Source organism: Pinus tabuliformis, chromosome 3_1, assembly GCF_031772625.1.
Source record: "Pinus tabuliformis cultivar Carrire ecotype Pingquan chromosome 3_1, CPIR1, whole genome shotgun sequence".
Taxonomy (NCBI): domain Eukaryota; kingdom Viridiplantae; phylum Streptophyta; class Pinopsida; order Pinales; family Pinaceae; genus Pinus; species Pinus tabuliformis.
In genome coordinates, this window is record NC_142301.1 from 164,267,929 (window position 1) to 164,281,198 (window position 13,270).

Below are 13,270 nucleotides of genomic sequence, written 5' to 3' on the forward strand. Positions count from 1 at the left end.
TATGCACATCAAGATTTGAACTTGGTTCATTGTCACAATAATTACTCCAACTTGTTGTTGATCCACAACTTGACAAACAAAAACAAAATATGTATGTGTCCTTGCATTAGCCTAATGGGTTAGCTCAATTGGTGTAGATGGGCTATTTCAAATTAGAGTTTGTGGTGAGGTCTCCATTTCTAGTGCAATGGACATTGGAGTCTAGCAAAGTTCCATTGGGTTACTGGTAGTTATTATGGCTACTAATTGAGTTTCCTTGGGTACCTTTCACCATTTTGTAGAAGAAACTTAGTGTAAACTTGTTGCAACTAACCAAGATGTCTGACTTGATGAGGACATTGAGTTAGGTATGCAATAAAGGCAACCAACCCAGGAGATCAACCTAAAAACCTCTTGCATGAAGCTTAATGAAATCAATCACTTAAGCTAGTCCACACATTTTTTCCCCTTATCTCTCTCTCTCTCTCTCTCTCTCTCTCTATATATATATATATATATATATATATATATATATATATGAAGCCTGGTGGGTTGTTTCAATCAAATTTGAACAATTTATTTCAAGGACGAGTTCACCATGAGCTCCTTTGGTCTAGTTTAGCTGAAGTTTGAGTCTAATTGGGTCCCTTTGAGTTACAAGTTGATATCATGGCTTAGATTGAGCTACCCTCCATGCAAATATTCCAGGGAAGGTGGGGATCCCACAATGCTTTTACTTTTTCTATTCTTCCAACAATTGACCTACTTATTGGGTTTCATTAGTGCCATGGTTAGAAATCAATGATTGATTTTTCCTCCGAAATTTCTAAATTTGCTTATAATGAATGAATCATATATGCTCTTGTTTCAACTTTTACAACAATCACATACATGATTTTTAAATATTAGATATTATATTGTTTCAATTGTATATCTTGTTCACTTGTAGTAATTTACCATTTGATGTCTGAATACAATGTTGAACATTAAATAAACTAACGCTCCTCGTGTGTTTTGTGACATGGACTAATTGCCTCTCGTAGATCCTTATTTCTAGCGATGCGATCGTTGACTAACACATGCCAGTTTTGGTCTAACGACAATCGTGATTCCCAACAAGTGGTATCAGAGCGTAGGTCACGAATTTGATACACACCCGACTTGCGTTTGGGGGGGGGGGGAGATTGTTCGACATTGGATAAACCAACGCTTCGCATGTGTTTCATGACATGGACTAACAACCTCTCGTAGATCCTTATCTCTAGTGATGCGATCGTTGACTAACACCTGCAGGTTTTGGTCTAACGACAATCGTAATTCCCAACATACAAGATATGTTGATTGAATCTATTGGAAATAATAGAAATAGTTGATTGAGTCTAGCCAAGTAGTTTTGGAAAAAATTGTTATTCTCCCATCTAAATTTAATTCTTACGGAATTCACATATATCTTAATTATACATTCAAAAATATTTTATAAACAACATAAAATTACAATCTTACTTGAAGTAATATCATTAAATTATAATAAAAAAATATTATATTTATAAATTAGCATACCGTTTATTTATTTATTGCTATAGATAATTTTGAAATTAATAATATTTTATTTATACGAATTATCCTTGGTATTAATTAGGATATGGACAACAAAAGAAGGCAATGCTATTTATGATGAAAAGTGAATGCTGCACCAAATAATTTCCTTAGTTGTTTATGTAGTCAATGATATATTTGTTGACTTTATAGGAATCGATGCCGGTACATTTATGGCACTGACTGATAAGAATCTACATGGATAAAGGGTTGGGATTTTTTTCAGGGTTACCATTTCAATTAGCGTAGGACTCTTAAATACTTTTATTATATCATACTTGAGCATATGTGAGTGAGTGCTTTTCGGATGGTTACTCACATGTGAGGTTCTCAAATGCAGTAGCTAATGCACATGTGAGTTTTTCTTAGATCTTTAGACACAAATCAGGTAAATTCAATGTCCCAATCGCTTTTGAATCTGTTTTCAATTGAGAATTCCCACATTATAAAATGATTAGATTAATGGGTATGGAACTTAGACAGAGACTAGGGAAAGGGTGACTCTTTTCCTTGTCCCTTTCAATTCTGACTCCAACCAAAAACGTTTTTATTATTCAAATGATTAAATGGGTGATGAGTTTAAAAAATTGTATGAATGAAAAACTTTGTCATTCCAACAACAATATTCAATAAGTACAATGTAAAGACAACACACTCTACAGTTAGTAGCATTAAAGAAGTACACCGTCATATTTGTTAGCCCTTAGTTGAGGTATCAAGTGGGGACATGAAACATAAATGTCAGTCCTCTTTAATATCAACATAATGTTGATATATTATAAGTTTAATATTAACATAATTTTGATATATTCTAAGATGATTGTATGATTTTTTTATGTATTTAGGATTTGATTCTATTGCTAGGTGGTTTCCTCAACTAGTTTACAGATAGATTTTGTGATTTTAATGATTCTTTATAAGGGATATGGACCATGGACCACTGGTTTAAAAATATTTTGTGATTTTAATGATTTTTTAATAAGGGATATGGACCACTTAAAGGCACATGCTCTCCTTAAGAAATGTAATAATCATAAATATATGAAGTTTATTTAAAAGATTTAATAATAAGTTATATTAAGTTTATCAAGTACATACTTTTCTTAAAATTTTAAGTGATATATTAAGTTTATCAAGTACATGCTTTTTTTTAAATTTTAAGTGATAAGGTGTTTAAGAGATAAAGTGTATGAAGTTTATTTAGAAACATATTTTTTTTTAGATATGGTATAAGAGGATCACCTAAAGGCATATGACTCCCTCCATGCTCCTAGGATGAAGGTATTATAAAGAGGTAAGAGTAAGAAGGTTGGTTTCATGCCACCATCCATACTGTACTACTTCTCTTCCTGGTGGACTGAATGGGTTGTACATCCCTCTATGCATGCCCTATTTACCCTTTACCCACCCCTTACTGAAGTGTATACCACCTCTACTAGACCTTTCACTTGCTTCTGCCTTCATCCTAGGACGATGGAAGAGTCCTTTACAAACCACCCATTTATTAAGCTTTCACAAGGAAAGGGGGAATATCACTCAGTAGGGTATGACATCTATGAACCACCCTTTACCTTACCCCTTACATGTATACCACCTGCTCTATTAGACCTTTCACCTGCACTCCCTTCACCCTAGTCGACAGAGAGAGTCATGCCCAACCTATTCCCTTCACCCCCTACCCTTATGTTTCTATTCACCTTCAGACCTAGGATATGATGCCCAGACAGCTCAGTTGTTTTTGTGAAGTTCTAAATATTGAGAAGTGGAATAATAGAGATACTTCTGTGAAGTTCCAAATATTGAGAAGTGGAATAATAGAGAAATTGACTAACTACTATTTAAGTAAGGAATATACAAACCAAGATTAATTTTTTTAAAGGTTTTATATTTTAAAAATATAAAATTTGTTTTTGGAAATGGATAGAAGTTGTAAAGATATCTTATACAATGTGGAAATTTAATGTTAAAGACAATAAAAACTGAATGTAGTATGAATCAAAGTTTTTATAATGATTTAATTGAAAAAATTGGAAGTTCATGGTGAAATGTATATACCTATTTACTAAGATATTAAGTTTTATTGTTCAGTAAGAGATAAAGTTGAAGTGAATATATACATTTAATAAAATACATAATTTATTCGGAATATTAATCAATATAAATTCATTACAACTTAAATCTTATAAATATCTAGAAAAATAAAAAAATTTAATAAAAAAAGTAATAATGAGCAAAAATCGAGTAAAGATATATTTATGTTAGTTTATTTTATTATTATTATAATTATTTTTTAAAATGTATTTTATTACTATTATAATAATTTTTTAATGTTTATTTTATAACATTTATTATTCACTTTTGAAAATTATTTATAATTAATTTTTCTAATAGTTATTACGGGTTTTATTTTAGAAAGAAATATAATTTCAACCATTTTTTTTTTCTTTTTTCCAATTTTATTTATTTATGCAATAGATGTAGAAAATCTAGTCAAATTGTAAATTCACTTTTTTACTCTTAATGTAATTATGTTTTTTCAAGTATTTTTATATTCTATATGTGTCATATGCGTGTTTAGTCCTTGAGGGATTATGTGACGGGGGCTCCACTGGGGAGCAATATCATACCACGTGAGTTCATATTGGGAGATATATATTGAGGAGAAAATGACACAATATATTGAGCATATAATAGGGGGTAAAGGGTTTTAATATTGGCAAGTATAAAAAATGGACCTCAAAGTTAATGAAAATATATAAAGCTGTATAAAAAATCCTAATAAAAAAATGGAAACCTACAATATCTAGTGAAAGTAGGGGTTTTTTAAATTGGGAAGGAATATTGGGTTGGTATTGGTGTACAAGGTTCAAAGCCATTACAAGGATATACTCTTAAACAAGTTGTTTACCTTTAAAAAGTAGCTATCGCATGTATAGATGATTAATATATAGAAAAAAAATAGATATGATCATTATGTGGAGATTTTGCTTTCGTATAATATTTTAATTTTCACTTATACCACTGAAAAAAAGTTAAGATATGCGACACATTAAAATCCACGAAAAATTCTAACCAATGAAAAGAAGACAAAAATGAGCCAATATACACATTTATGAAGTCATTGAGATCCTTGATGTGACAAATATACACATTTATTCAAACATTGAACCCCACATAAAATTTTAATAAGTAAAAGGAAGGTTAAAAAAGGGCCAATATACACAATTATGAAGTCAACCCACGTCTATTGGAAAAGTAAGCCCCACTTGGCATAAGTGATTGCTTTTGATTCTTTTTGGGGTGTTGAAACTAGAAACTTCTTTCTCCATAGGGAAGTATATTGATTTAGAGTAGTTTAAAGAGGCGATATTTTCACTTGGAAAAGAATGGAAATTTCGACATGATTTTGACGAAATCTAGTATAAATTCTTGAAAATCTGGGTTACACACTCATTGGTTCGAAACGCGTTGACAAAAATATTATAATGTGATTTCCGCCAAAAATTCTTCTCATTAAATTTGGGTTACAACTTTTAAGCTTTAGAATTTTGGGTGCCCCAAAGGTTTTTGATGGTGCTGAATTTATTTCCACCATAAAAAAAATAGTTCAAACAATCCCACAATCACATTTCTTAAAAAAAATTACTAAATTCCAATGAAAAATTTACTGTTGAGATAAAATTGTCGCCTTGTTAAATAACATCTATTAATTTTAAATAACATCTATTAATTTTATCAATTAATATAAATGTTAGAATTAAAAAAAAATTAAATATTATAAGCCAAAAAAATTCCTTTACCAATTCATCACCAAGAAATGTCTAAAAAACAATATACATTCTTACACACCATTATTATTATATACAGATAAATAATCAAATTCAACTCTACTTCCATTTAAATTATTATCACTAATCACAATTTATAACATATTTAACCTTATATTTCATATACACATACCACTCAATTTTATCGTTCTCACACCTATACAAAACAAATATACATATTAATAAGAAAGTCTATATCAATATAGAAATTTCTACTTATATGAAAATCCAAATATAATTGTCACTAATGTGAGGATGGTTGCAATTAAATATTTTTTATTATATTTATAAAGGGATTATTATCCATACAAACATCCCATTATTATAAGGATTAGGATAGGTTGACATGAAAAACAATATAGAAACTGTTTGAATAGGTAAAGAAAAGAGAAAATTTCAACTCTACCTCTTTTTCAAGAAAAGGCAACACGTTTATCAATAAAATGTTTATTAGGTAAAAACACCTTAGTGTTATAAAGACCATGAGTTGATAAATTGATAAGAGGAACAATATTCCTGACCACCATATAAATAAATAATAATAAAAAAAGAAAAAGAGAAAACTTCAAACTTTACCCTTTTCCCAAGCAAAAGCAACGCGTTTACCAATAATTCATTATAAAAAATTTGAAGGGAAATTATATAAATCAATTCAATAATTTTTTAAATTAAATGCCTTGTTTCTTGATCAGGGGCTCTGAATCTATGAATCTGTGTGTATTTTGGGGAATGAATCTGAAATTTCAAGATTATTATTTTAATGTAAATTTAATAATGTAAAGACCTTTGAAAGTGGGCAACTGAGTCAAATCTAGGATCAAGATTCTCTAGGGGCATAGGCTTTGTATGGTTTCTTTTCATGGTGATACCACTTGACGAGACACTATAGACTAATCAATCAATTTATTTATAAAATAAATAATAATATACACCCACACACTATAGACTAATCAATCAATTTATTTAATAATAATACACACCCACGCAAGATGGGCCCACTTTCAAAGTGGTGGGACAGCACAAACATTTGAGGGGAATATTATATTAATTAATTTAATAATAAATTATATTATATTATAAGTTACGCGGTTGATCGACATCTTCATAAAATCTGATAACAGAGGAAGGTTCCCGGGGAGGTGCCTTCCATTAGGAAAGGAGTCTTGGGCGTCAAGAAAACCTAGGGAATATTGACCGGTTGTGCAGGTAGCCAAAGGAGCCGCAAAGAGGTAGGAAACCGACTGGTTTGGTCCGCCCAGAGTCTTAGATACCCTTGACAGCCGGTCTTAGATCGTGCGCCTCACGAACTGGATAGGTAACCGGATAAGCTGGGAGAACAACAGGAGGGATCGCAACCGGGGGTGTCAGTAAACCAGGGATCTTCTGGCTCTACCGGTGGGAGCAAGGAGATCCGTCGGATGAAAATCAGACGGCTACGGTGGCTCAGAAAAAAAACCCGGGAGTCAAATAGGGTAATTTCCTGGGAAAAAGCTATTTTTGCAGTTACATATTGGAGTATTAAATGTGGATGTTTGTTTATATATACGACTCTGGCAAACATTAACACATCCGCTGCGATGATTTTCACATAAGGATTTGGAATTCCAGCAATCGGCTTTAAGGAGGTATGCTTATGCTGCGTTGTTTGTTGGTATTTGATTTTGGTTCCATTGATTTTTGTGAAATTGCAAGTACACATCGATAGCAAAGATGTCTGCGGAGATACGCTCAACATTGTTTCCTCTGTAGAGGATGAAAAACCCTAGGGGTTGTTTCAGCACAATATGCAGGTGTGAGCTATCTAGTAACTGGAATAACGATTAGATAAAACCCTAGAATTGCTACTTAGGGTTCCGATCTGTGGATCAAATTGTGTTGTCAGAGTTTCGTTTAATTAGGATTCCAGTCACCATGGCAAATGAGAAAAATGGTACTTTTGATGGTAGTAAGTCTAATGGACATAGTAATAAGATTGGGTTGCAAAGGTCATGGTTGCAGCGGGAAACAGCCATACCTGCTGCTCAGTTTCAGGGTTCTTTATCCTCTCAGAAAACGAATGGGCTTAGTAATAATATTGGCTTGCAGTGGTCATGGTTGCAGCATGAAGCAGCCATGCCTGCTGCTCAGTTGCAGGATTCTTTATCCTCTGAGAAGATGAATGGGCTTAGTAATAGCATAGGGTCGCAGAGGTCATGGTCGCAGCAGGAAGAAGCCGTTCCTGCTGCTCAGTATCAGGGTTCTTTATCCTCTGAGAAGACGATCACCATAACAGATGGTGATTCGGAAGACACAGAGTTGTATTCTGACATAGTTTTGAAGTATATAAGCGATATGCTTATGGATGAAAATATGGAGGATAAGAAGTGTATGTATCAGGAGTGCAGTGCTCTACAAGCTACAGTTAAGCCTTTTTATGATATTTTAGGCGAGAATTACCCTCCTCAAGGCATGTGTAGTAAGAGTAAAATAGGACAGAATCAAAATCAGTTGTTGAATTACACTAAGGATGATGTTCCGTATAAGATTGAGGACAGTAGCTGGATTGGGGAATTTTTTAATTCTCAGATGCCCACGGGCTTCGAGTCACCTCTGTCCGCGAATCTTTCTGCTGGCTACTCTTCTCAGTATTCGTTTAGTTCTTCGGGTAGCAGTACAGTCATTGATGGCCTGCCTGATTCCCCCATTTATGAGATTAACCTCTCTGAATTTTTTTCTGAAAACAAGCATGACTCGGGGGTTGGAGAGTTTGATGAGGCTAGCCAAGTTGCAACTAAGCTTAATATGGGGTTCAGTGCGGAGAATGGGTGGGTTATGCGAGCTCCAAAGAAGGAAAATGACCTTGAGTTGAAGGTGGGGAAGAGGGAAGATGCAATTGGTGTTCCTTTTCAGATGAATGCGACACACAGCGATGATGAGAACGGACCTAAGCGGCAAAAGGATCCGCACCGGGAGGATCTGGGCTTGGAAGACAGACAGAGCAACAAGCTTTCAGCAGTTTATTCAGACAATGTTATTCGTACTGAGAGTTTTGATGAGGTGTTGCTCTGTGGTGGTAGGCATGGTAAAAAATTTGCGGACATGCAGGTGGAAGTGTGAAAAGTGTTCAAAATGGGTCCGTGAAAGGTTCGCAAGGTCCGAAGACTGTTGGGAAGAAGCAAGGGAAAAAGGAAGTGGTGGATTTGAGGTCGCTCCTTCTTATTTGTGCACAGGCTGTGGCAGCAGATGATACTCGAGGGGCCAATGAGACTTTAAAGCAGATCAGGCAACATGCGTCCGCTTATGGAGATGGGTCGCAACGCCTGGCTAATTATTTTGCAGATGGTATGGTAGCACGATTGTCAGGAAGCGGTGGCAGATTGTTCACTATGATTTCAAATAGCTCTCTTTCGTCTGCAGCAGAGATTTTGAAGGCATATCAGCTGCTCTTGGTTGCTACTCCTTTCAAGAAAATATCTCATTTTATGACTTATCAAACAGTTCTTAATGTAGCAGAGGGAGAAACGAGGTTGCACATTGTTGATTTCGGAATTCTGTATGGTTTCCAATGGCCTTCTCTGATTCAATGTCTGGCAAATCGTCCTGGTGGTCCTCCCATGCTTCGCATAACTGGAATCGAGTTTCCCCAACCTGGATTTAGACCAGCAGAGAGAATTGAAGAGACTGGGCGCAGACTGGAAGACTATGCAAAATCTTTCGGTGTGCCCTTTGAATACCAGGCTATTGCAACAAAGTGGGAGAACCTAGATGTGGAAGAACTTGGCCTCAGGAGTGACGAGGTACTGGTGGTAAACTGCCTGGGCAGGTTGCGGAATTTGCTCGATGAGACTGTGGTTCAGGATAGCCCCAGAAATATTGTGCTGAACAAGATTCGGAGTATGAATCCTCGAGTTTTTATACAAGGTGTGGTAAACGGAGCATACAATGCTTCCTTCTTTATAACAAGGTTCCGAGAGGCGCTTTTCCATTATTCTGCTCTGTTTGATGCATTGGAAACTACTGTTCCTCGAGACAATCAGCAGAGGTTTTTGATAGAGAAAGAAATTTTTGGCCGAGAGATCTTGAATGTTGTTGCATGTGAGGGATTAGAAAGATTGGAAAGGCCAGAAACTTACAAACAGTGGCAGGGACGGACTCAGCGTGCTGGATTTGTACAGCTTCCTCTGGATCGTAGTATTCTCTCTAAATCCAGGGATAAGGTAAAAACATTCTATCATAAGGATTTTGGGGTGGACGAAGATGGTAATTGGATGCTATTGGGCTGGAAGGGAAGAATTATTCATGCTCTGTCTACGTGGAGACCTTCGACATGATTTGGCCATGGAGAATTCTTTTCTCTCTGCAAAGAGTAAGGCATGATACATATTTGTGATTCTGCCAAGGCAAGCATCCAACTTTCAAGTTCAGGAACTGCTTAGGGTATTGATAGAACATTATGGAAGGTATTCTTAGAAGAATTTTTGTCTTCTCCTTCGAATCACAGTATTTAGATAATTTCATTGCAACATAGATCAGTGTAGATGTGATTTAGCTCACCAGATATTACTTTTCAGCTTCATCTAAATTTCAAACATGAAAGGATATATGTTTGCAGTAGTGGGATCTCACCAAGGATACAAAACTGGATTTTTTGCAGTGAGGACAAGAATTTAATCGACATCGACCTTGTGGGCAGTCTTGATACCTGTATTCACATATGTGCATTATATGTAATATAAAGGCTGCAGGGTATAGTAATATATGGTCTTTGTAACATTTATGCTCTCAAGCAAATTGTCATTTAGCTCATTCAGATGTACTTGTATACTTAGAGGGAGTCAGCTACTTGTGCAGACGTTGGCTAAGAGTTTTAACGTGGCAGTTGTCTTAGTTAGCTCATTCAGATGCCCCTTTATACTTAGAGGGAGCCAGCGACTTGTAGGGAGCCAGCGACTTGTGGAGACGTTGGCTAAGAGTTGTAACATGGCAGTTGTCTTTAGGTTAATGGTCAATACAAGAGCTTTTGTTGCTTATTTTCGCCATGGCTTCTCTTAACGTATTTCTTAAATAGGAACTAGCAGAACACCAAACGGTCCTCGTGTTCCAGGATTTCCTGGAACTTGAAGGAATGCCATATGGTGTCTAAGGTCTTTTATTTCCTCTTCAGAATGTTATAGGAGTGTAGAACAAGAAACGCAGATCCACGTTCAAATTCCTTTTTATGTTCTCTTTCATTAGCACTTGCGAATATATAATTAAAACTGAACATTATGCTTTGCAGCTTATGACATAATTTTCTTGGTTCAGTCGATGTTTTTGCCGTGCTAGATTTAGCTAAACTTTCAAAGGTAAATGCAACTTCATTAATGATCCTATTCTTTGTTTTGTTATGCAGCAACCATGCAAGGATGCATTCTTTAATGAAACAATGCATGAATAAGTCCCAACCCTTTCCGATGCAACTGTGTACAGAAGGGTTCTTTATAATAGGGATGTCCTCCTATACTTGCACACAGGTTATATCCCTTTCTAATTGTTTGTCATCATCGTCAGTCTTTACTGATGTTGCTTATTATTATTTCTTTACATATGCAAGCCTCACTAAGCACAGTCCTTGAAGCATGATCGATAGTTGACATCTAGCCAGTAGCCTAGTGGTAGACTGAACTAATTGTTACATTAAAGATAAAATGTCCAGTGATCAGCGAATCTTCTTCCATATTATTTCAGCGAATCTTCTTCCCTATTATTTCGTTGCGCAAGGGCTTTCTAAGTAATTTTGATATTATAATAATAATAATTTAATTTTAATGTCCATTCTTATCATTTTAATGTCTATCATTATTATTTAATTTTAATGTTATTATCATTTAATTTTAATGTCATGGAAAAATCAAATACCAGGTTGGTGTATGAGATTTCATTATTATTTAATTTTAATGTTATAGCAAAACCAAATAACACATTGGTGTATAAGATTTCTTTCTTTGTGAAACAAAGAGTTCATCTTCGCAGTACTTTGAACGCTGTATGAGATTTCTTTCTTTGTGAAACAAAGAGTTCATCTTCGCAGTACTTTGAACGCTGTATGAGATTTCTTTCTTTGTGAAACAAAGAGTTCATCTTCGCAGTACTTTGAACGCAGTACTTTGAATGCTAAAGTCTATAGTAGTACACCACTGCATACTCGTAAAATTATTGTTATTTTGATATAGCAAATTATTAAAAGCTATAGAATCTTTTATTCAATTGTATTGTTAAGTTAAATTGAACAAAAAAAATTTAAACAAAATTGCTTTACATCATCGGAATGATCTAATGAGCCATGGTTGGGCTATCATTTTGTTATGAATGTTTTTAATGGAGTTGTCTTTAGTGGTAACGTTTTGGGAGCTTTTATGGTAAGTTTTTCCGGTCTAATTTCTCTAAAATCGGGCCGGAATTTATTGAAATCATAAGCTTGATGGGTAATTCTGTGCAATCAAAGCGTCCTAGGGTTTTCCAGGGTGCTGAATCCATATATATAGTAAAAAAACTAGTTTAAATGACACAAATCAAAATTTCACCTCAAATTTTTCCATCAGATTCTAGTTCCAGAAAGTACAAAAAATCGCACTAAAGACAATTCCATTCCATTCTTAATCGCTTCATCAGTAAAGTCTTGTTAAATTTCTAACTTTTAATGTACAATGTTGGGCTTTCATATATTAAGATAGCCAGCCACCATCTGAGTTTTGGGCAGTAATTTCATATCAGTGATGCTTGATAATACGATACCTTCTTTAGTGGCCGCGAGTACTCTTTCACTTGTGACACCCTGTTCTACGAGTTAATGATATCACAAATAATTTGAGACATTTTTTTTTCAGAGGGAAAATCAACATATGGCCGAGGCCAGCAGATTTTTACAGCATATGGCCGAAGCCAGCAGATTTTTACAGCATATGGCCGAAGCCAGCAGAATTTCAGAATATTTACGGCATAGCCATTACAAATCGTCTATAAGGCCGAAGCCAACAGATGACCAAAGCGCGGTCCACAGAAACACCACCACAGAAATCGATCCCGGCTGGGGGGAGCGAAAGCCATCCGCCCCTCATTTTGTTTGCCCCTCTCATTATTTCTAGAGTAATGTCTCTTTGCAGCCTCATTGGCGTAAATTTCTAACTTTTAATGTACAATGTTGGGCTTTCATATATTAAGACAGCCACCGTCTGAGTTTTGGGCAGTAATTTGATATCAGTGATGCTTGATAATACGATACCTTCTTTAGTGGCCGCGAGTACTCTTTCACTTGTGACACCCTGTTCTACGAGTTAATGATATCACAAATAACTTTAGACATGCCCCTCGTTTGTTTGCCCCTCTCATTATTTCAAGAGTAATGTCTCTTTGCAGCCTCATTGGCGTATCTTCATTTCTAGAGTAATGTCTTTTTGCAGCCTCAATTATTTTTCAATATATTTATTTTTAGTTGAGTTTTATGTAAAGCTTTTTTGCAGCCTCAATTAATTTTCAATATATTTATTTTTAGCGGAGTTTTAGGTAAAGAGTCGTATTTTACAATAGTGCGAGGGAAATGTGTAATTTCTTTTTTAGTTTAAGGTGAGGGAAATGTGTTATTTCTTTTTTGTTCAAGTTGAAGTTTACCAATATCTTTTTTAAATAAATACAAAATATTTACTAAATAAAAGAATAATGTTCAGCAATAATTCAAAACAATAGTAAATATATATATTTGGTTTTAATTAAATGCATTATAAAATATTAATAATCTCATTCTTAAGATGCTTGTTGTATTCTTTCCTTTGCTTCCTAAAAGAAATTCAACACCTTCTTTTTGTTTTGTTTAATTTAGGATTTGATTTTTTTTGTTTTAATGTAAGTTAATA

General features: G+C 34.6%; 1 protein-coding gene and 1 long non-coding RNA gene across 2 annotated transcripts; both read left to right on the forward strand.

Annotated features, from left to right (window-relative positions):
* Positions 1-6,526: 6,526 nt before the first annotated feature.
* On the forward strand, positions 6,527-12,291 carry LOC149186300 (uncharacterized). Its single transcript, XR_016255691.1, has 2 exons — positions 6,527-7,027; positions 10,774-12,291. It is a non-coding gene; the product is annotated as an uncharacterized LOC149186300 (long non-coding RNA).
* On the forward strand, positions 6,963-10,671 carry LOC149186301 (scarecrow-like protein 9). Its single transcript, XM_089410959.1, is given in 2 exon segments — positions 6,963-8,493; positions 8,496-10,671. Coding segments are annotated over 2 exon segments (2,397 nt in total). The 5' UTR covers positions 6,963-7,313; the 3' UTR covers positions 9,713-10,671.
* Positions 12,292-13,270: the final 979 nt, after the last annotated feature.